This window comes from Silurus aristotelis (genome assembly GCF_946808225.1).
Source record: "Silurus aristotelis genome assembly, chromosome: 4".
Lineage (NCBI taxonomy): Eukaryota > Metazoa > Chordata > Actinopteri > Siluriformes > Siluridae > Silurus > Silurus aristotelis.
Window position 1 is genome coordinate 16488578 of NC_139577.1, and position 21950 is coordinate 16510527.

Genomic DNA, 21950 nt, shown 5'->3' on the forward strand with positions numbered 1-21950 from the left:
CAAAACCTAAAGCAAATAAGTTTGACTGCAATTACCTTTGGGTGTATAATTTCAGCATTTTCTGGTATAGTTGGCTCCACTTTGCGTCTTAGACAAAATTCCATTTTATATGGCTGAGCATGCTCAAGAATTTGAAGCGCATCTTCATATGAAACATTATCAAAGTATACTGTAGCACTTAGTATTTGATCACCTGGTGGGATGTAAATAAAGATTAGAAGTTTGAGACATAAAATAAAAATAAACTTTAATTGTAATGTTTTCTATACCCTCTTTCACACTTAGATGCTTGGAGGCAGGTGAATCTAGTTTCACTTCTTTGATGAAGATGCCTTCTTTCCCTCCACCAGTCATGACTAAGCCCTCAATACATGGTTCGTTCACTGTTTTCACAATTATTTCACATTCATCACTTTGCATATCCTGAAACCACAGATGGCAAAGTTAACACTTTTATAATCTTTACTAAACTTGTTTCACAAAAACATCGGTTGAAATGTAAAAGAAAACTAGATTACTATATTTCATAAATATAGTTTTCCTCTGAGGGCATTTTGTTAGCATTGTTTGGTCCACTTGTTCCCACAGAGGAAAAAGTGGTTGAAAATCTTTAATTTACAATTAAAATATGTCTCCTTTAAAATGATCCAATTCACAAAAGTTCTCACTGAATGGTTTGATACTTAGGGAAATGATTAAATCACATGCAATGGCCTTTATTATACAACACATTTGTTTTTTTGTTTTTGTTTAATTGTGTTTTTACATTGTACATTGTATATATATATCTTTTTAAAACAATCAGGATTTTAATATGCTACATATGTAAAAATGTATGTGTAAGGTAAAATAAATTGTTTCAGTAAGCCTGACCTCAGTTTCATTCATTTTGTCAGATGAATGCTTGTCAAAGAGCGATCCGAAGCCACCTTTTCTGCTTTTTTTGTTGCTTCCACTTTTGTATACAGAAATATCCTCCTCAGCCTGACAAGATAATAAATATATATAGCAAGACACAGTTTTAATATTAGTCACTGATTTTTAACAATCTGAAACTGTACTAAAGATTGCAGTTACCTTTTTTTCTACAGGAAATTCTTCTACTGGGGATGAGCCTTGAGGACGAGGTCTTTCCTTCTCTAAAATCTCAGCTTCCTCACCTACCTAAGTATCAGCAATAATATATATATTTTTAACTAACAAAACACAAGATGTAATTACATGTTACACGATTACCAAGTACATGTATGTATTTTGATGTATGTGAATGCATTTTTGTAGAAGTAAATATTCGGTAAAATCTCACACAAAAACCAAAGACAAATTATTTTTTAAAAGGCATACATCTCTATATGTTACTTGCTTAGCTGTACCCTACATAAGAATTAATGTTTTGTCATTTGGCTCAAGTGAGTTTTTATAAAGTTGTTTAAATGTTCAAATACAACATGTACCAAACCAAATGTTCTGAAATTGACTGATAATTGTTTGATTGATACTCACTGAATCATCCTCTGCCTCTTGTTCTGGTCCCCTTAGCCTTCGCCCAGCACCTGTTTCAGATTAAAAACAGCATTTATCAGTGCAAATAGAGCTCAGTTAAGTAAATGTTCTTATTTATCCATAAGAACTACTAACCCACAAAACTCAAACATTACTAACAAACATCAATCATCATTACTCATGATTCAGGGCAGTTTTGCACTGTGTGCTGAGCTCATTCTTAATGTAAACAAACCTATCTTGATAGGTGCATCCTACCACTTTGGACGATTTTTCGAAACATATAAAGATTACTTGAAGATGACTGCATTAATTTAAAAGCCAGTTTCCAATGTAGCACAGTATATTACACAAAGGCAACCATCTGGAGAAGTCAATCTTCTTTGACAAAAAAAGAGTGTCTACACTGTTCTGAACTCCAGACAACACATTAAAAAAAGCAGAAAAACAGCATCTTTATCTTAGAAAATATGTATCACTTCCAAATCAACCAATCCAGATGTATTTCAGAAAAACTGAAAAGAAACATACAAAGACATTCCTGTTTATAACATCACCAACATAATATCAGTAAACTGCAATGTCAGTGCATCATCATTCATCAAACAAAGGCCATTCTTCAACCAAATCCTCTTCAGACCAAAATGTTGCACTTACCCGAGTTATTGTGTGAAAGAATTTCCCTCTGAACAAGTTTGTTACTGAGACTTGCCCAATCCACTATGTATCTGAATTTCAATACAGGAGGAGTTGCAGTGCCCTGCCCTTCCCTTTTCTCCACACAGGTTTGGGCATATAAGCAACAAGCACACTTGTGAAAAGATGAAATAATATTACTTTTTATAAATTGTGAAGTATTTATTTACTGTCCACATAGCTGTAAATGATTATACATGATACCTTTGTGCATGTACATCTAGAGATAAAATAAAAAAAATAATAAAAAATTTTTTTTTAGGTAATATTGTTTGCCAAAAACTCTCATCTGTAATTTGATAACACAGTAGTCTTTATTTATGCCAAATCAGATCAGTTAGAATTTAAATACATTTTAGGTGTTTAAGGTAACTGTACTTTCTGCAGTTGCTGAGATTTGTAAACAAGTTAGGTATTCAGCCTATTACCCTATAACATATTTACTTGATTATTACAGTAGGAGATCATAAACCACACAAACAGGGCAACCAGATAGCACAATGCATGTTGCTTAACTTTATTTGTTGTTTGATACTTTTCATTTATATTTTCTATGCATATACTGTCCATTCTGCTTTGTGTGGTCTGGAAATCGGAACACTGCTAAATTCATAATCCCGCTCCACCCTACTCAAATATTTGCTTTTAGGGTGCCACTTGAATGATAAGCCCATGACTGATTAAGTGTATTAATAATGGTTGTGCAATGTTCATACCCAAGGTAAGAAATGTCACTTAAAAAACACATTTATTTTTGCTTCTTGAGTATTAGAAAAAAGGATTTGGGCCTAGAATCTTATTAAAATTAAGTTAGATGTAAAACAATGAAAAAGAAAATAATTAAAATCTGATTATTTTCCTTCAGTGGTCTGGGTGCAGCCAAGAAATCTCATCTACAAGATTACAAGATTCTAGTACTTGATTGATTGATTATAGCTTATAATAGCTTTAATTACTGTATAATTACTCAGTTTTGGTATTAAATGTGTGTTGAAAATCCCAAGAACTTCCTAACTGCTAGTTAATAACTAGTTAATATTACAGAATATTGAAACATACATGCAGTTGCTGTAACCATGTTAAGAGAATGGCATTCAGCGATTAGCTCAACAAATGCATCTAACTACATTAGAGTGTGCTAATAAAAATAGATTTTATTCAATCTTTATTCAATTAAAAAAAAAGAAATTCAGTTTATTAAATATTTTATTCAATCCATTGACAGACATGTGGTCATGGATTTCCTGTTGCTGGACCAAAAATAGAAACAATCAGGAGCAGATCAGTGCTACTGTTACTGTACAGAAATATCTTATTACATTTGTTCAGTTTTGTCTATGGGAATAGATTACACAATATCAAGAATGTTGCATTGTGCACATTGACTAACAGTTAAGCCTATTGCAAGTTGTTGCTAAAGCAGTGCAGTTTCCACACCTGGTCTAAAACTGTCTTGATGGTCTATTTTTTTGTGGTTGTTTGCTAGATATGGCTCATCACTTGACTAAAATTTCTTAATAGTCATGATGAATTGTTTTCATTTTCCCTCCATTAGCTTATAAAGACTTTCAACCAAGTACTACCATATATTACCCAGTTTAATTGCTCCATGTGTTTGAACAAATGTTTATTTGTACTATACTGTATAATATATATTTTTATGTCTATGCTAATATAATCTGGGGAGGTTATAGTTTAGTGGTTAAGGCATTGGCTTTTGGATCCAAATCTGCCATTCCTGGGTCCCTGAGCAAAGCCTCAACCCCATTACTGCTCAGTAGTATGAATGAGTGATTATAATCCCTCTGTATATGGCTGTCTGCCAAATGCCTTTATATAAATGACCTTTTGGTACAACATTTAATCACTTTTGTAATCAATCAATTAAAATCCTGATTAGATCATTCTATGTAAAATAACATTTTCTGAAATGTCTATGTATAACAAACAGCCACATAAATCCAGTATGTGAGTGGATCACCCATGACCAAAATTACAGGCATAACAGCTTGTTTTTCTGTTTTTGGGACCATCCAAACGAGAAGCCTTAGCTGCATGCTAATTGCACTAACACAGTTAGAACTAAAAGATGAAACATAGACCTTGACCTCTATTGAGAACACATACACAGCTGTGGCAAAGTGAGAAGGCTGCACGCAAAATATAATTACATTTCATTAGGGGAAAGAGAACTGGCTTTTTCCATTCAGGTTATAAAAACATGAGACACAATTACCTCATGATTCCAATGAATCAAAAACACTAATTGATGCCAACCACAGTGTGCCGGATCAACCATCATATATTTGGTATTATATTGCTTGAAAGGTATGAGAGGTTTAATGGATAAGTGGTATTACAATTCTAATGGTTATTGTTAGAAAATCATAATCAAAACCCAAAACTAAGACTCAGGAACCTTAAACTGTATTTAAAAGAAAAACCTGATAGTCTCATCGCAATAACACAAACATAGTCAGCAGCATTCATTATTCATAGATTAAGAACCATGTGAAGTTTTGAGATTGTTGTAGACTACCTTCTAAATGGGCACTAAGTAGTCATAAATGCAGGTGAATACTGTATATAGATAAAGTATTCTGAGCACTGTTTCAGAAAGCCACCTCCTACTCTTCTTGAGTTTCTTCTTGGAAATACTTATTGACATAAATGTGTTATTAGAACTGTCATGAGTTCTGTGTGAATAATTAAGATCCACTTCCGCTTGTAATCCCTTTTGTTCTTGCTATATGAGGATAATTCAAAAGTACATACAATTATCACAACTATATAATTTACTTAGTGCTTCTAATTCTTCTACACTATATAAAAAAAAAAATCACATTTATGGTTCACTTTGTGCTACGATGCGATGAAGATAAAAACGTTTTTACGCCCAGATTCGGTCTGTTCAGAGAGAAAAATAATGTTTAGCGAACAGAGTCTCTCTGGATTAAATCATTAGATGTTTGATGAAGTAGTGTAACAGTATTTGATGTGCTATGATATTTTTACTAACCCTACAATAAATTACTTGCTAAATTGAAAATCAATATATCTGTTAAAATGATTTCCAGAACGTTTTCAGAAAGAGTGAGTAAAAACTCATGAATTTAAAACTACTAATCGAATGTCTGTCCTGTTTTGATTTGATCATCAGCTGTCTGTTCTACAGTGGTGTAGGGTTTCCTTTTAATTTTGCAACATTCTGGTATGAGATCTATCTATGATGAACAAACACACAGCTCCTTTGCTTAGAGACAAACATGTAAGTAATTATTTACCTTCCAAGTATTAACAACTTGTTCAATTCTTATATTTGAATGATCTATTACATATAACTTCTCTATATGTATTGTTAGCAATAATGTCTTAGCCTCCATAATTCTGGAAAATTTGAAACAAAGCCTTGGCATAAAATACAATATAAACTAAACATCTAAACATTCACAGCCTCTGACACTGCTCCAGAATTATGGCAGTTGGAGTTTTACAATAACCTTTTGCAGCTTTTGTCAAATGTCCCTATTTCTCAAATGTAGTCTAACAAATCCCTGTACAATACTGCAGACACACCTAATCTAGGCTGCATCTACTTCACACTAAATTCTACGTGATGGTGCGCACGCCTACAACAAAGCCCCACCCACTTTACTGCAGACACACCCAGATCTCTCATAAACACTGCAGTCCAAGATGCTGTTTACAAGGTCAAACCAAAACTTTTAACACACACACACACACACACACACACACACACACACACACACACACACACACAGGCACACACACACACAGACAAGCACACAAACAATGAGTCATTGCAATGCAAGAAACAGGATAAAATGCCAGGCAGGAGGGCTGAGTGCTAAATCAGGGATAAAAATAGCAGGTATGAAGCAAGTTAGAGGATATAGCTGAGCAATAGAGAGAGACAGGGAGAGGCAGAGTGATGATGCCCACCCGCAGCTGGTGCATGCCAGTTGGGGAACGCCAGATGAAAACAGTCACACATAGTGGCCTTCCTCTAGCCTGGTGCCCAGTGATGTCTGGCCCAAAAAATATGCTGCGTCTATGCAGGCTGCTTCCGTCCACTCCTTCTGGAGCTGCAGAACTCGCAGCCTCTTCCTTACTCTTGCTCACTCTTGATGTGCAGAGAGGGAGAAAATGAGCAGGAAACAGTCAGCCTGTGAGGCTCGTGAGTGAAGAAGAGAGTAAATGGTGATGTGCGGAATCGATGCCGGATAACAGTGCACTCTGCAGTGATGCTCTTGTCTTCTCTGCTGCAAAGTAAATAAGGCTCTCGTGCAGCACATGAGTTGGGGGTGGGCTGTTTTGGCTGCTCTGTTCCTCTTTAACTCCTCCCATCTTCTACCCTAACTGAACCTAACTCAGAGGTTTGACCAATAGGAAAAAAAGACACTTAGGATAATCTGGACCAACACACACACACACATACACACACACACACACGCACACACACACACACCACACACACGAACACACACACACCACACACACGCATATAAACAAAAAAATTCTAAAGCTCTAAGCATGTAAATAGGTTGTATAATTGAATTTAACACTGCGCCATACATGAATTATCTCTTATGAAATATCGCAAGCAGAGAATGTACTATTCGGAAAACATCAGGTGACAAGAATCAAATGAGATATAGTCCGAAATAGTTAACATGTTAATGTGTTTTAACTTTTAAATGGCTTCAGGAGCTGCTATACATTTTTCCACAAGTTCTAAGGTATCCAAAGATTACTATGTTAGTATGATGCTTAAGTGTGAATCTGTGAATCAGCCAGCTGAGGATGACCTAAGATGGCCGTAAAAAGCTAATTGATTTCGGACTCTCCATCTCAAAAAAGCATATGATGTCAACCTCAGTTCAGACCACTGCAGAGGACACACACAAGAGGCAACATTGCAACCATTTTGTTCTCCTTCAGAATAAAGAGCATAGACTATTTTTATTTCATGTACTGAACTATTAACTTCGGAAACATTATTTAATATTATTTGCATTTATTATTCTTATTATTATACTTTTTTTGTACTGATCAGGCCACCTCGTTCTGACTCTGCATTACCGACAGGGAGTGGCAAGATGATACTGCATTAGCTCCTGGCCTGATCCCAAAAAAACAACTCCACATTACAATCCATTTAGGTAGTCTAGAAAAACAACTTTCTACCTTTTCCATATCTTTACCTACCATATATGCTGTTTTTCACTATTATAACACTAGTTTTTATAATATTTTGTCAATAATACTGTGATATATTTTGATTAAAGTATGTTTGGGCTATTTTGTATATTCTATTTTAAATGAAAGGACAAAGAACACACACAAGCACATACATAATACATCACTTTTGCCCAGATGAATCAGCAGATGATATTTGGATTGATCATCACATAACTTACTTATTATAAGGACTCTACAGCTGCTAAGAAGTATTTTAAATACTTATTTTAAAACACCTTGTAGACTGTTGGAAGTTGAATATTATATAACAGTGTTGGTGTGCATCATGCTTTAAGTAAAACCGTATTTTTCGGACTATAAGCCGCTACTTTTTGCCCAGGTTTTGAACACCGCGGCTTAAACAACGAAGCGGCTTATTTATGGATTTTTCCTGGGTTTTTCCCGGTTTTACAAACTTCAAGCCAAAAAACTGAGTGCTTAACATTAGACCAATTAACTTTCCGAACGGAAACGAAAACATGCACCTCACCTGTGTTCTGAGCTGCACGGCATCGGGAGAAAATAAGTTTTTTTTAAACGCACGACGATGCCAAAAGATAAACTCCCGAGAGAAATAGTTGTGAAAGGAAGGAGGAAGACAGTGAAAAATGACTTTCTTGGTCGGCTACTGTTTAGATACAAGCCGTTGTAGCGTGTTGAGTCTGGGTGAAGGGAGAGCTCAAATTGTAACTCCTGTTGCAACAGAAATCATATAAGCACAGACAGGTTTCCAAAACTTGTGCTTTTTATTTTTCTTGGCAACAGTGTTACGGGTTAGTCAAAGAAACTTAGAAATGAGCATCAGAAAATAATAAGAACATAATCCTTGTCTTGAACACACGCAGTAATAGCTGAAAAATGCAGTGTCAGGCTAATCCCAAAATACCGCTATGATCCTAAAGGAAGCGCTATTTATATAATTTATATATATAAGATATTTCACCCATTACACCGTGTGTAACGTGTCTTTCGTTAATGCCTGTGTAAAGTTAATTAGTGTAGACAGGCTTATAGACAGGTGCGGCTTATTTATGTTAAAAATAAAAATATTTGTAAAATTCAGTGGGTGCGGCTTATATATGGGTGCGCTTTATAGTCCGGAAATTATGGTATGTATATATATATATTCAATCGCCCCAGAGAAAAAAAAGTTCATTACATAAAGTCTAAAGTTGAATTTTATATGGTGTTGCCATCTCACAGTGAAATCCAATCAAGTCTTTCCTTGTATACAAAGGAGGAGAACACTGGAAAAGCTTGCACATTGAATGAGGATCACTCTCCAAATTTTGCAATGAGAAACTGACTTGTGGTGCTGCAAACAGCTAAGATGGATTCAACTTGATGAGAGGGAAGAGAAACGGTATTTCGATTCCTTTGTATGTCTGCACATATGGTGGCAATGACAAATAAAAACCTTGAACCTTGAACTTTATACATATTAGAAGTAGCAGTCATGTACTGCTGTCTGCTCAGGAGTCAGGAGACCTTTGTCCAAAACAATAACGGTTTGTGGCTTCTTACCACACATTCCTCCCAAAAAAGTATTACTTGTATCCCAGCAGACACCTTACAAGTTCAGTGTGGAGGGAAAGGTAACACAATACAAACCTTATTTGCAGTATAAAGAAATATCCAACAAATCACAAACACACAAATAAAGCTGTAGTCACAAGTGGTAAAAAAGTTTGGGTTTTTTGTACCCTACTTATTTTATAGTGAAACTGACATTGCCTAAAATGAGAATGTTTAATGTCAGCTTTACCAAATGTTTTTGAGTGTTCATTCCCCTGTAACTGAATCTAAGGAATTGGGTGAACAAAAAACATAAGATAAATGCATGAATCCATCCACTGTTCTATGTTTTTAATTCAATGACCTCTCAGTACAAAGTCAGCATGGATGGAATTCTTGTTTTCTTCTCAGTAAGACAGGAGGTGTTTGTGTGAGGAAATCACAAACTACATAATTGAATAAAAAAAGGGAGTTTCTTTAGTTAATTTCATATATACACAAGTATCTAATGAGTTATATTTTGTATGTTTACCACAGAACAATTTTATTAATTCTAATTTTATTATTCTATTAACTACAATATACATGTGTATAATGCACATGTCAAATTGCAACATATCAGTTTAAACAGTAGTAATATGATACCACATTTGAACAAATCACAAGATACCTTTCGAAAATCACTATATAAGAATATATATTTCAATTAATGTGCCACCTATATAAAAATGCAGGAATGTAAATTAGGAAAATATTTGATGTGTAGTTTTAAGGTCTTGGCCTGTATAGGTTATACAGCTTGCTGTTCCAGTGGCATAAATCTGGTGTTTAAAATGAATTCATGTTTCAAAATAAACTTTGTCTTAATTACTTAGTCTAAAAATAAGGAATTGTTTTAAAATTTACTAGTCTAATATGTCTAAATGTCTAAAACATGATAAACTTTGTGATCTTGTGATGAACAGTGTTTGATAGGATTTTACCTTTCATGGGTGATGTCTGAATTTGTTTATTTGTGCTAGTTTAAACATTTTAATGACATTATTTTAAATATTAAACAACTCAACAACTTTATTTCTTTTGGTCATTGATTTATGTGTGACCTGTATTTTAGTCACTTCTTTAAAGTTACAGTTTTTCATTTTTGCAGCTATTTATTTTTTTATATAGTTTTGCATCTTAACTTTTTATTAATGCATTTGTTACAAATGAGAAGCCTGCCTGACCTATAGTCTAACTCTGCTTTGTGATCTTATCTTTGTAAATTCTTTCCTGTGTAATGCTTATTCTGTGGTGAGCGTAAGTAAAAAATAGTGTGACTGAAGGTTTTTCACTATGTCTCTTGTTTGCATTTGAATCTGGGGTCAGTGAGTCACTTTTGAGTAGATCAAATGACAAAGCTCCTTCACTCTCTGACCAGAAAAAGTCAAATTTGGCTTCAAAGTTCCGGGAACATGAAACAGGATGCTTAATGCTATTAATCGCAATATGGAGCCTTTAGCCTTTGTAAGCCAAACGAAAAACTTCTATCACTACCATAAAGAGGGGTTAAGATTTATATAAGAACTGACATTTTTATTCTATACTTTAGTTATTTTGGTTTCTGTTTGCCTCTCCCATTATCTCCAAAATCTTATGTTCAACCGTAATGAAAGGTTTAGCAAAACACCAGTCTGGTGGCATTTTCGCATTTAAAGGAGCAAAAAATCAGATTACATGATTAAGCATCATTACAATAACAACACATTTTAGACAACACAACAGTTCTGTAAATGTAACAATATTTTTACTATGGATTATTATAGGTGAAAATGCTTGTGTGTATGTATATTCAGTATACTGCATCAACATATTTGGTAACATTAAAGCATTTTTAAACCTTTTCTTTGTGCTCATGAGACATTTAAAAATGTCAGGTACTTTATGTACTTTTACAGTAATATAGAAAAACCAAAAACAAACAAAAAAACCTTTGTCATATTATCCCAGGCCAAATAGGCTGTGGATTCAACAATAAAAAGAAACTCAAATACATTTATTCGTAACTTTGCATGGTCCTGGAGGCATTCAAGTATTAGGTTGGATAAATGCAATGATACTGCCAAATAAACAGGCACAGATTTTAAATCTAAATTTTATATATTATTTTTTCCATAGCTGCTGTGTGTCAATGTCAAAGGATTAAAAAGCTATACAAGTAAAACCCATATTTATAAATAACATTTATTATGAAGACTCTTAGAAACCAAAGGTAAAAAAATAAAATTTTTAATCTTTTTAAGCTTGCCCCACTGGGGGAACCTTTAAAGGTTAAAACATTTTATCAGAACAGTTCTTCTAATCAGAGAGATTTCCCAGTGAAAACTCTTTAGGCAGCGTTGCACAAATTAGTGTGTAGCATATTTCAGATTTCTGTATCTACAAATTAAGAGTCCACAAATAATTTTCCATTACAATTTTGTTTCATACTTTTGTCACCATCTAGAGGTGACATAAGGCAATTCTTTTATACAGTTATCCAGAGCATCAGTTGTGTCATTTTTGTCAATCATTTATAATCGCTTTATATTGATTTATATTGGCTCACATTGGTCTTTAATTTAAACTGATCATGTGTTTTACACAGAATGTGCACTTTTCTTTTTCTTTACGTTTAACTTCAGTAGGGACTAACTCAGTAACTCAGATGTATTACATTTGTGCAGAGCTACACACGCGTTTTGCCAGTCGAACTTGGCTGTAACAGTTTCCTCTGACCAACCAATCAGAGAACAGAAAAATGCTGACGCTATTCTGGCGAATATGTGAGGCGAATATGAAATCTGATTGGTTAAAGAAATAGACCCATTGATATATTCTCTATAGTAAAAAGGCTAGTGGAACAGACTTTGAAGGCCCTGGGCAGATTAGATTGCCATGGCAGCACATTGAGGCTGAAATCTGATTGGACAAAAAAATTTTACATCCACATACTGGAAGCAGTGCAGCCAAGAGAAACACTACGGAATCAAGAGAATAAACTGTTGGGAATGAATTAATACAATTTCGTGGAACAAATACAGTGGAACCGGGTTATGTCGTTGTCCTAGGGGGTCGCCAAAAAGCATCGAGATAACCGATGATCGAGATAAACGAAAATCAAAATGGCGGCAATATATTAACGTGCTTCATGTACATGATGTGCGTTAATAAATGAGAATGTGCATGCACGTGTTTTTAAAGGGGTTTTTACACAACAGCGTTGCCGCGATTTGTTTGATGAAGTCATGCTATAAAAATACATACAGTACATGTTTATCTGTCAGGAATCCCCCTGCCACGCCCCCTTCAGCCCCTTTCAGCGTGTCAGGTGTTTTCTCGGCCGCTTTCTCTGAAGCTCCCGGCTTTAATCGCGCACATATGGTGCTCGTTTATCATCATCACCAGCTCCTATTTAAACTTCCACACTCTCACTGTCCGTTATTGTTGGTATTTGTTGGTTCACGGCGGTCGTTGTTATCGCGCATGCGTATTCCGGTACGTGTCTTCCCACCGGCACTCTCTCACCGGCTGCTCTTTTCCTCCCAAAGCGCATCGCGGATCCCCCCCGATCCTGCCGGTGTTCATTCTATTCTTTTGCTGCTTATCCCACGTTCTCCCGTGTGCTGTTCAGCGCCGCGCTTCTACTTTCGCCTCCCGTTCATCGCATAATATTTAACAACACAATGCATATGTGCAGTAACTAACAGCAGAGATTCACCAGTATACAACACAACACCTGTAGCAGCTGTAAGGTTTGATTTTTCCGACACTTTCGCGAGTTCTTCTGCGGCTGCATCGAGATAACTGACGTTGAATGGCAAATTTTTTCCCCCCTTGTGCTCGAGATATCAGGGTTCGGCGACATAAAAAAAGTCGACATAACCGATAAAAAATGCTAAGACAAAGCGAGAATTTAGCGGTTCCACTTCAAAAACGTCGACTTAATAGGGTTGTCGAGGTAACCGAGGGCGAGATAACCGGGTTCCACTGTATTAGAATTCAGGTTGTAAATGTAGGTCAGTGCTTCTGATAGTGTTTAGTGCCCTGACCGCCCACCACTGGTGTAAACACTGTTGATCACACTAAACATATTGTTGTCTAAGGTTGTGCTTAGAACTTGCAGATCAATGACTATATACTATTAATAATAAAAAAACAGCATAGTTTATTAGAAATATAATGATTTAAAAGAAAAGTCTACTACCTTTTCTCTTCCATGTTAGTAATGCAAAAACATCTCATTTCATGAAAGACATTAAAATGCCATTAACAGCATTTTAATACATATCTTTTTCTCATTTAAATGTCACAGTTAAAGAACCCGCCGAAAGTATACAACAAGGTTGTTTTTTTTGTTTTTTGATGGAAGATTTGGTTTGAGTTCAAAACACAAATATGGCATACTAGAATTTCAGGTTTCACTTCAGTTTACATCTAGATATGTGAAACTAGTTAGGACATGGCACCCGTAGTGTAAGACCACAAAATACTAGCCACAGCTAGTTTTTCAAGTAAATTAAACACAAAATGTTTGTTTGTCTGTCACTTACTTGCTATAACTGCAAGTTTTGTGATTCTTTTACAGTCTTCTGCCACAGCTTCTTTCAGTTGTTTATTTGTTTCTTTCTCACACTATTTGTTTCTTTCTTTGCTTATTTATTTATTCATTCATGGCTTTTACAATATTAATGTCATTAGCTGCTGTTGTTTTTCTTGGCTGAACTGTGCCATGTCTGGTGGTATTACACCAGTTGTTTCTTTCTTTTAGAAAACATTCCAAATTGTTGTACTGGCAAATGCATCATTCTTGTGCAATGGCTCTCCTCAATGTTCACCCTTTTCTCAGATTCAATATGACTAGCTTTTTCACCAGAAAAGCTCTCTGGTCTAGTCTGGTGTGGTCATGCTGGTTTTGGAATGAACCCAAAGTAGACATTCAGAGCTTATAATTGTTTAAACATTCAAGCTAACAGGGCACACCTGGGGAAAAAAAGACATACCTGCCAGTCACATGTTGCAATATGTGTGATAACTTGTGTGTAATCAAACAAATTATACAATGTTCTACATTGTTTTACACAACTTGTATAACAATAAAATTCAAAATCATTTTCATTTTTCTTTTCAATATTTTCATAGGGGACTGTGTGAGAACACCTAAGAAGTGGACTTGATTATAACAGGAGAATTTATCGTTATATTTCATTGCTGTTTACAAAAATTCATAAGCCAAAATTTACAATTGGCCTTAAATGAACAATTATTTCCCATGTTCCCATTATACAACATACAAATTTGTAAATGACACAAAAATACATGCTGTGGCTGCCTACTTGCTGGGGGCTTTCTGTCCCATTTCCATCCAGCTCTTCCAGAGCAGTAGGCCTTTACTCTTTCCATGGGTGACTAAGAAGCGAGATAGTTTATAACCATTAAATTGGCCCACACCATCATCTCTGCCCATAGCTAATAACATTGTCACATTTCCTACAGGAGAAATCAGACACGCAAAATCAAAATTACTTGTGGATATACACACACAATATACAGTTGTACGCAAAAGTTTAGGAGCCCCTGACAATGTCCATGATATTTATTTATAAATATTTGGGTGTTTGGATCAGCAATTTTATTTTGATCTATCAAATAACTGAAGGACACAGTAATATTTCAGTAGTGAAATGAGGTTTATTGGATTAACAGAAAATGCGCAATATGCATCAAAATGAAATTAAACAGGTGCATAAATTTGGGCAACCCAACAAAAAAATCACCAATATTTAGTAGAGCCTCCTTCAGCAGAAATAACAGCCTCTAGCCTTTCTATAGCCTGTAATGAGTGTCTGGATTCTGAATTAATGTATTTTGGACCATTCCTCCTTACAAAACATGTTCAGTTAGGTTTGATGGTGGCCGAGCATAGACAGCCCGCTTCAAATCAGCCCATGGATGTTCAATGAAATTCAGGTCTGGGGACTGGGATTGCCATTCCAGAACATTGTACTTGTTCCTCTGCATAAATGCCCGAGTAGATTTTGAGCAGTGTTTTGGGTCGTTGTCTTGTTGAAATATCTGATATATAACTGATTCCTCAACATTATTCTCAAGAATCTGCTAATATTGAGTGGAATCCATGCGACCCTTAACTTTATCCAGATTCCCAGTACCGGCACTTGCCACACAGCAGGATGGAACCTCGCCCAAATTTTACTGTGGGTAGCGTGTTTTTCTTGGAACGCTGTGTTCTTTTGCTGCCATGCATAACGGCCCTTGTTTTGACCAAATAACTAAATTTTTGTTTCATCAGTCCACAGCACCTTATTCCAAAATGATGCTGGCTTGTCCAAATGTGCGTTTGCATACCTCAAGCGAGGTGGCGTGTGTGCAGAAAAGGCTTCTTTCGCATCACTCTCCCATACAGCTTTTCCTTGTGCAAAGTGCGCTAAATTGTTGAACAATGCACAGTGACACCATCTGCAGCAAGTTGATGTTGGTCTTTGGAGGTGGTCTGTTGGCTGTTTTTGACTGTTTTTGACCTTTGCCTCTCCAATATTTTATGTGGCCTGCCACATCTGGCCTTAACAAGAACTGTGCCTGTGGTCTTCCATTTCCTCACAGTGGACACTGACAGCTTATATCTCTGCGATAACTTTTTGTAGCCTTCCCCTAAACCAGGGGTGTCAAACTCAAATTCACAGTGGGCCAAAACTAAAAACTGGGACGAGGGCCGAGGGCCAAACTCAATATTTATTGAAAATTTGACTGCAATTGTGCATGTTTTCCGTCTCTCCAGATGACCAGAATTTTGAACCTTTCCATATGAAAACAAACTTTAGTTTTTCATAAACATTGAATCTGAAACAACAAAAGTTTAGTATTATTATTAACACATGAGAAATTAAATTTTAATAAAACACCAGTGGTATTCGTTTCTTATGTCTCTCTCTCTCTCTCTCTCGCCTTTCGAATTCTTTTTTTAATGTAAATCTTTTTTTCACAGGCCAACAGCAAAACAACCAAAAATAATAATAATTTCCTTCAATAAACAACAACAAAAAAAACAATCTTTCAACCATTAACACTCCATGCCTTAGAGTAGAAAAAGTGCATAAAGGCATTCATTTAAGATCAGTTTGCTACACTCTGATTGGTTGAAGACATATACCTGCAACTCTTCTTAGATACAAGTGCATCATGTCTGGGTTTAGGCTCTGTGCTGAGCATCATGTCTGGGTTTAGGCTCTGAGCTAAGGAAATCCTCAGGATTGAGAGAAGGTGTTCATCAGAGAGACTCCTGAGTGGTGTTTTGTTTATCTTTATCAAAGAGAACAGTTACACACAGATATGTGCTGGTGAACACAGAGAGGATTTGAGCAGCTTGAGAGTTTTTACAGCAGTATCGACTGACGCGCCCGCACACTAACAAAGCATTCTGGGATTTGTAGTATTAGCGGTGTATGCGCTATATACTGGCGGGCCAGCTCTAATACACACTTGATATGATCTCGCGGGCCAAATATAATTACACCGCGGGCCAGATTTGGCCTGAGTTTGACACCCCTGCCCTAAACCATAATGTTGAACAATCTTTGTTTTCAGGTCATTTAAAAGTTGTTTTGAGCCCCATTTTTCCACTCTTCAGAGGAGAGTCAAAGAGAAAAACAACTTGAAATTGGCCACCTCAAATACCTTTCTCATGATGGGATGCACCTGTCTATGAAGTTCAAGGCTTGATGAGCTCACCAAACCAATTGTGTGTTCCAATTAATCAGTGATAAGTAGTTACAGGTATTCAAATAAAACAAATGACAAGGGTGCCCTAATTTATGCACCTGTCTGATTTAGTTTTGATGCATATTGTGCATTTTCTGTTAATCAAATAAACCTCATTTCAGTAACAACAGTAATTCAGTTTACGCAGAATAGTGCTATAAAGAAAAAAAACAAGTGCGCAGGTGTTGTGTAGCTGTAAAAACATTAATGAGAAAGGACAACAGCGTGACTGGTTTGAGCTGAGAATAAAGCTACAGTAATTTAGAAAACCACTCTGGCAACAGTAAAACATATCTGGTACTTCTGTCAGCCAAGAAACCTGAAGGCTGCAGTGGGCATGTAGCATGGTCTAAAAGATTTTTTAAATGATGATTTTTGCTGAGGCACACAGATAGAGTGCTACAATTGGGCACCAACAGCATATATATGTGGACCTAACCTGCATTGTGTCAACAGTCCAAGCTGCTGGAGGTATTGTAACAGGGTGAGAATGCTTTCTTAGCTTACATTGGGCCATTCATTATACTATTATTTCATTTGTACTTACACTTTTTTTTTTTTGTTGTTTTGTTTTTGTTGTTTTTGCATTTTTACTTAGTGTGTGCACTCATTAATCACCTCAGTTTGCCCATATAATAATGGCTTCTTCCAGCATGATAATCTCACAAAACAAAAGTCATTTTAAACTGATTTCATCAACATGACAATAAGTTAAATTTTTTCAGATGGTCCAGGTGAGCATTTGGAATGTGGTAGAACTAGCGATTCACAGCCTTCACAAAAACGGCACCTGAAAAAACTGCAAAAATTCTTGATGCAATCATGTCAAGATGGACCAGAATCTCAAAGGAATGTTTTTAACATCTTGTGGAATTTAAGTTTTGAGAGTAAAGGGAGGACCTACACACGACTAGTATAGCATTCCTAATAAAGTGCTTGATGAGTGCAGAAATCAGATTATTAATGTTACTGTTGTGTTAAAGGACTGCTGCAAGGTGAAATGTTGTTACCTGTGTTGTATGATGTCAGTGCTTTTCCAGCCAGGCTGTTAATTATATTTACCACAGCAACCTTGGCATGGAGACCAGCATGATAAGCCATCTTGGGTTCTTTTACATTAGCACAGTCCCCAACAGCATATATGTTGTCAAAGCCCTCCACCTGCATGTGCTTATTCACTTTTAGGGCTCCATCCGGTGCCAGACACTGACCTGTAGCACAAGCAGACATACAACAAACAGAGTGATGTGAGAAATATACCAGTGACGGGGAAAAAAAGACAGAATACAGCTGCTTACTAAATAAATAATCAAGGCAAAAAAAATTAATGTAGAATAGAATAAAAGTCAAAAATGTTACATAACATAGCATATAAAAACAATTACAACTTACAAATATATATTTAATAGGGCTGTCAATTCATTCAAATATTTAATCGTGATTAATTGCATGATTGTCACAAGTTAACTTGTGATTAATCGCAACTTAATCGCACATTTTACTCTGTTCCAAATGTACCTTAAAGCAACAACAGTTTTTATTTGCCAGATGTGTGCACATCGTGAATAAATGCATGTTGCGTTTAAGGTTTTCATTTTGCCTCTTTTATATTAATTTATATTTTTTATGTAAATGGTCAAATCCGTGTGAATAATATTATTCCCGTTAAAATTCATTTTAAATTAGTCAATAACTTGTTCATTTTTGACAGCTCTACTATTTGATAAATGTCCAATAACACTATTTTTCACAAATAAGCATTTTATTATAGATAAATGGCACTTTTATGCAAAATCCAATTTCATTCATTCAGGAATCCACACAGAAAAATCTACTGACCTAAACTTGACCTGTAGGCATTGGAATTGATCTTGTTCCCGGCACAGCAAATAATAAGATCGACAGTAAACTGCTCGCTCTTATCCGTCTTGACCACTTGGCCCTTCTGAGTCACGTTCAGTTCCAGCTGATCAAGGTTTGAAACTTTCTGGCCTAGAAGAAGAAAAAAAAAAGTTAAAAAGAGTTGGATGATACATTTTGGACCATTCGATTATGCTGTAATCATCAACAGAGTGTAATTTTCCAAAAATATTATGATCTGCGTATTTTAATGATGCCCCTGCATGTATGTGAAATAAATGCTGTTAAGAAGATTTACCAAGAAATATTTCCACTCCCTTTTCCAGCAGTACCTGTCGGGCCTCTTTTCTTACACTGGGGAGCAGGTCTGCATCAGCTAGGGTGTCACGTGAGTGAATAAGTATTACCTGTGTTTAAAAACATTCCATGTGTTTCTAGTTGTCTTATTATTTACTATAATTTGCCATTCATATATTTTAGCCAGTAACATAATTAATTCCCACTTGCATCAACCATAAATACACTAGGGTTATCTAACAGAAATGAGTAATTAAAACAAGAATGTGATTTTATATATCATCTGGATAAATGCTTAGTTTTTATTGAGTTGTTTGATTCAGAACCTTCTTGTCTGGATATTCTGTCCTGATCTCAGCAGCCATTTCTACCCCAGTGGCTCCACCTCCAATCACAAGCACAGATTCAGCTTCCTGGAACTGAGAAAGGACATCATACAAAATTGCTTTCCTGTTTAGACAGATGCTGTTTAGTAGATAACATTATAAAACATGTTTGTAACGGAGTTAACATTGTACAAACAGGGACAAAATCAGAATGAATGTTAAAACAGCTACCTCTTTCACAATTTCTTCATAACTCTCAATCGCTTTATGGTAGGAATCCACAATGTTGCATTTCCCAGGAAAAGGCCCTTCTGACCCAGTGCAGAGAATGAGGTGTGAATAACTTACTTCCTGTAAAAGGTTAAACTCGTTTAAGATTCGAATACCATTATTTCAAGATAAACTTGTAAAAAAACATCAGTCAATACCTTTCCATTGTCAAGCACGACATATTTGTCCGTAGTGTCTATTCGAATCACGCTGCCCTGAAGAAAAAACTGTCCGAATGTTTCTTTGTATGGAATAAAAGTTTGCTTAGCAAATCCTGTGTGGAAAATAAACACGGATTGTTAAACATTAAATGAAATACCCCAAAGAAAGTCTTTTTTGGTCAAAAAACATGGTCAGATTTGGCTGTTGTACAACATACCACTTTGAACTGAAGCACGCAGTGATGCAACATTGTGATGAAAAGCATCTAATGGGTTGATCAGCATAAAGGGGACCCCATGGCTTTGGAGGAGCTTGGCAGCTGCAATACCACCAAACCCACCACCTACAATCACCACATGGACTTTCTCATCGAAGGACATTTGTCCCCCCATAATGTGAATCTGCAATGCATAAAAATCAGTCAATGCCTAAGAAACATTTGATTCCCTTTTTTTTTTCTACACATATTCACGCATGTGGTCGTATTGTAAAGTAATTTGCTTTAATAATAGACTGTTGTAGGTTTACAGTTACATTCACTTGACAGTTGTACACTGGCAATCAAAATGAGAGAACAATTTATAAACAATTAAACAATTCTGAAATAATGTCATCTTCACTGCTCAACAGTTGAAGGAGTTTTTGTCAGGTCTATACCATTTTACCAGATGTTGTTGAAGAAGGGTTATGTTGTTGAAGAAGGTTCTGATAAACATTTGCATTCACTCTGCCATGTAGCTGTATAAGAGGCCCAACTCCTGCTGCAGAATACATGCCCCAAACCATGACACTTCCTCCTCCATTTTTCACTGACTTCTTTACACACTTTGGGTTCAGTCTTTCTCCAATTTGCGCCGAACATAATGTTTCCCATCGGACCCAAAGAAATTAAACTTGCTTTCATCACTGAAGTGAACTTTGGACCAGTTCTCCTCTGTCCACACAACATGCTCCTCAGCAAAGCTTAGTCTAGCCTTTTGATTCTTTCTGCTAATGGGAGGTTTGGTCACCGCCGAGTGGGCTTTCAGTCCAAATGCTCTTTGGACAGATCCTTACCCTGTTCATCACTGAACTGGTGAGCAAATCCAGCTGCAGTGTGGAAACGATTGCCCATTGAGATCCTCCGCAGTATCCTGTCCTCCCTTGTATTTGTCTTCAGTGGACGACCAGCCTTCTTGGCGGACTTGAATGAGTTTGTGATGTTGTAAAGATTCAATATTCTTGAAATCACAGATTTGGAACGACCAACTTGTCTTGCTATGGCTGATAGGGTCATCCCTTTGGCCTTCATCTGGACAACCTGCCGCCAGAGGCTTTCAGTCACTTTAGAACGGCCCACCATCTTACAGAGTCAGTGAAGCTGCCAGTTAAATAGGGGTTGACAGATAATCAAGGAAATTAGCACCAGATACCAGATTAACGCCAATAACTGGGAGGTATCTGAAAGTGTTCTCTAATTTTGATCAGTGTGTTTTCTGCAAAATAATGTTGTTTTTTTTAATGCCTTAGTTATTTTGTGGAAAAGGTGTTCTGGTAGCATGGTATAGACAGGACAAAAATATCTTCAACTGTTGAGCAGTGAAGATAACATTATTTCAGAATTGTTCAATTGTTTATAAATTGTTCTCTCATTTTGATCGCCAGTGTAGGTACTTACATTCGCAAACAATAACGTCTGATCAGCCCTAAACTAATCCTTAATAACTGACACAAACACAAACAAACAAATTAAAGCTTGCTGGTACAGATACTACTTATGCACTCGCCGGTCACTTAGTGCGGAAGTTTAACTGATTTTACTCGCCTATGCCATATCAACAAGCGCTGTCAACTAGACCATCTAGATTTAGTCGACTAAAACCGTCCTAGAAAACCGCTCATCGAGATCTAGAAGAGAATGCAATCTCATGTCCAAATGCTTACCTATTTCACTAGTAGTAATAGCACCAATTTCAAAATGCCTCCAACCTACTCGCTGATGACTGCTGACTCTCCAACCTGTGTTGTGTCCTAAGCACGCATGCGCAGTGAAAACTTAGACGAGTATTCGGGGTTAGGTAATGATGGTTTTTACCACGCATGCGTTAACGGTGAGTAGCGAGCTAATCGACTGCGCATGCGCAGCCACGCCACGTTTAGGAAAGGTAATAGCTACGGTTATGTATTCAAAGTATTCAAAATAGGCGGCCCACATACTTTTTATGTAATTTCAACATATATAAAGTATTAATTTAGCTATCCAATGTCCATACACAGATGTTTTCA

At 36.2% G+C, this 21950-nt stretch overlaps 1 protein-coding gene across 6 annotated transcripts in view; it reads right to left on the reverse strand.

Moving 5' to 3' along the window:
- Positions 1-21720, reverse strand: part of aifm2 (AIF family member 2) — a 34269-nt gene extending 12549 nt beyond the window's left edge. For 2 of the 6 annotated variants that reach the window (XM_083540354.1, XM_083540352.1), the window contains exons 1-6: positions 6163-6576; positions 1504-1553; positions 1078-1164; positions 874-984; positions 270-423; positions 36-193 (exon numbers count right to left, since the gene is read on the reverse strand). In XM_083540354.1, the coding sequence (XP_083396480.1) occupies positions 36-193; positions 270-423; positions 874-984; positions 1078-1164; positions 1504-1553; positions 6163-6214 (612 nt within the window). In that variant the 5' untranslated portion in view covers positions 6215-6576. Of the gene's footprint in view, positions 1-35; positions 194-269; positions 424-873; positions 985-1077; positions 1165-1503; positions 1554-6162; positions 6577-13284; positions 14485-17780; positions 17982-18609; positions 18763-18928; positions 19038-19253; positions 19347-19484; positions 19605-19681; positions 19798-19902; positions 20087-21342 lie in introns of those variants that run through there. The other 4 variants (XR_014533354.1, XR_014533355.1, XM_083540353.1 and 1 more) reach the window with 4 other exon arrangements.
- Positions 21721-21950: the final 230 nt, after the last annotated feature.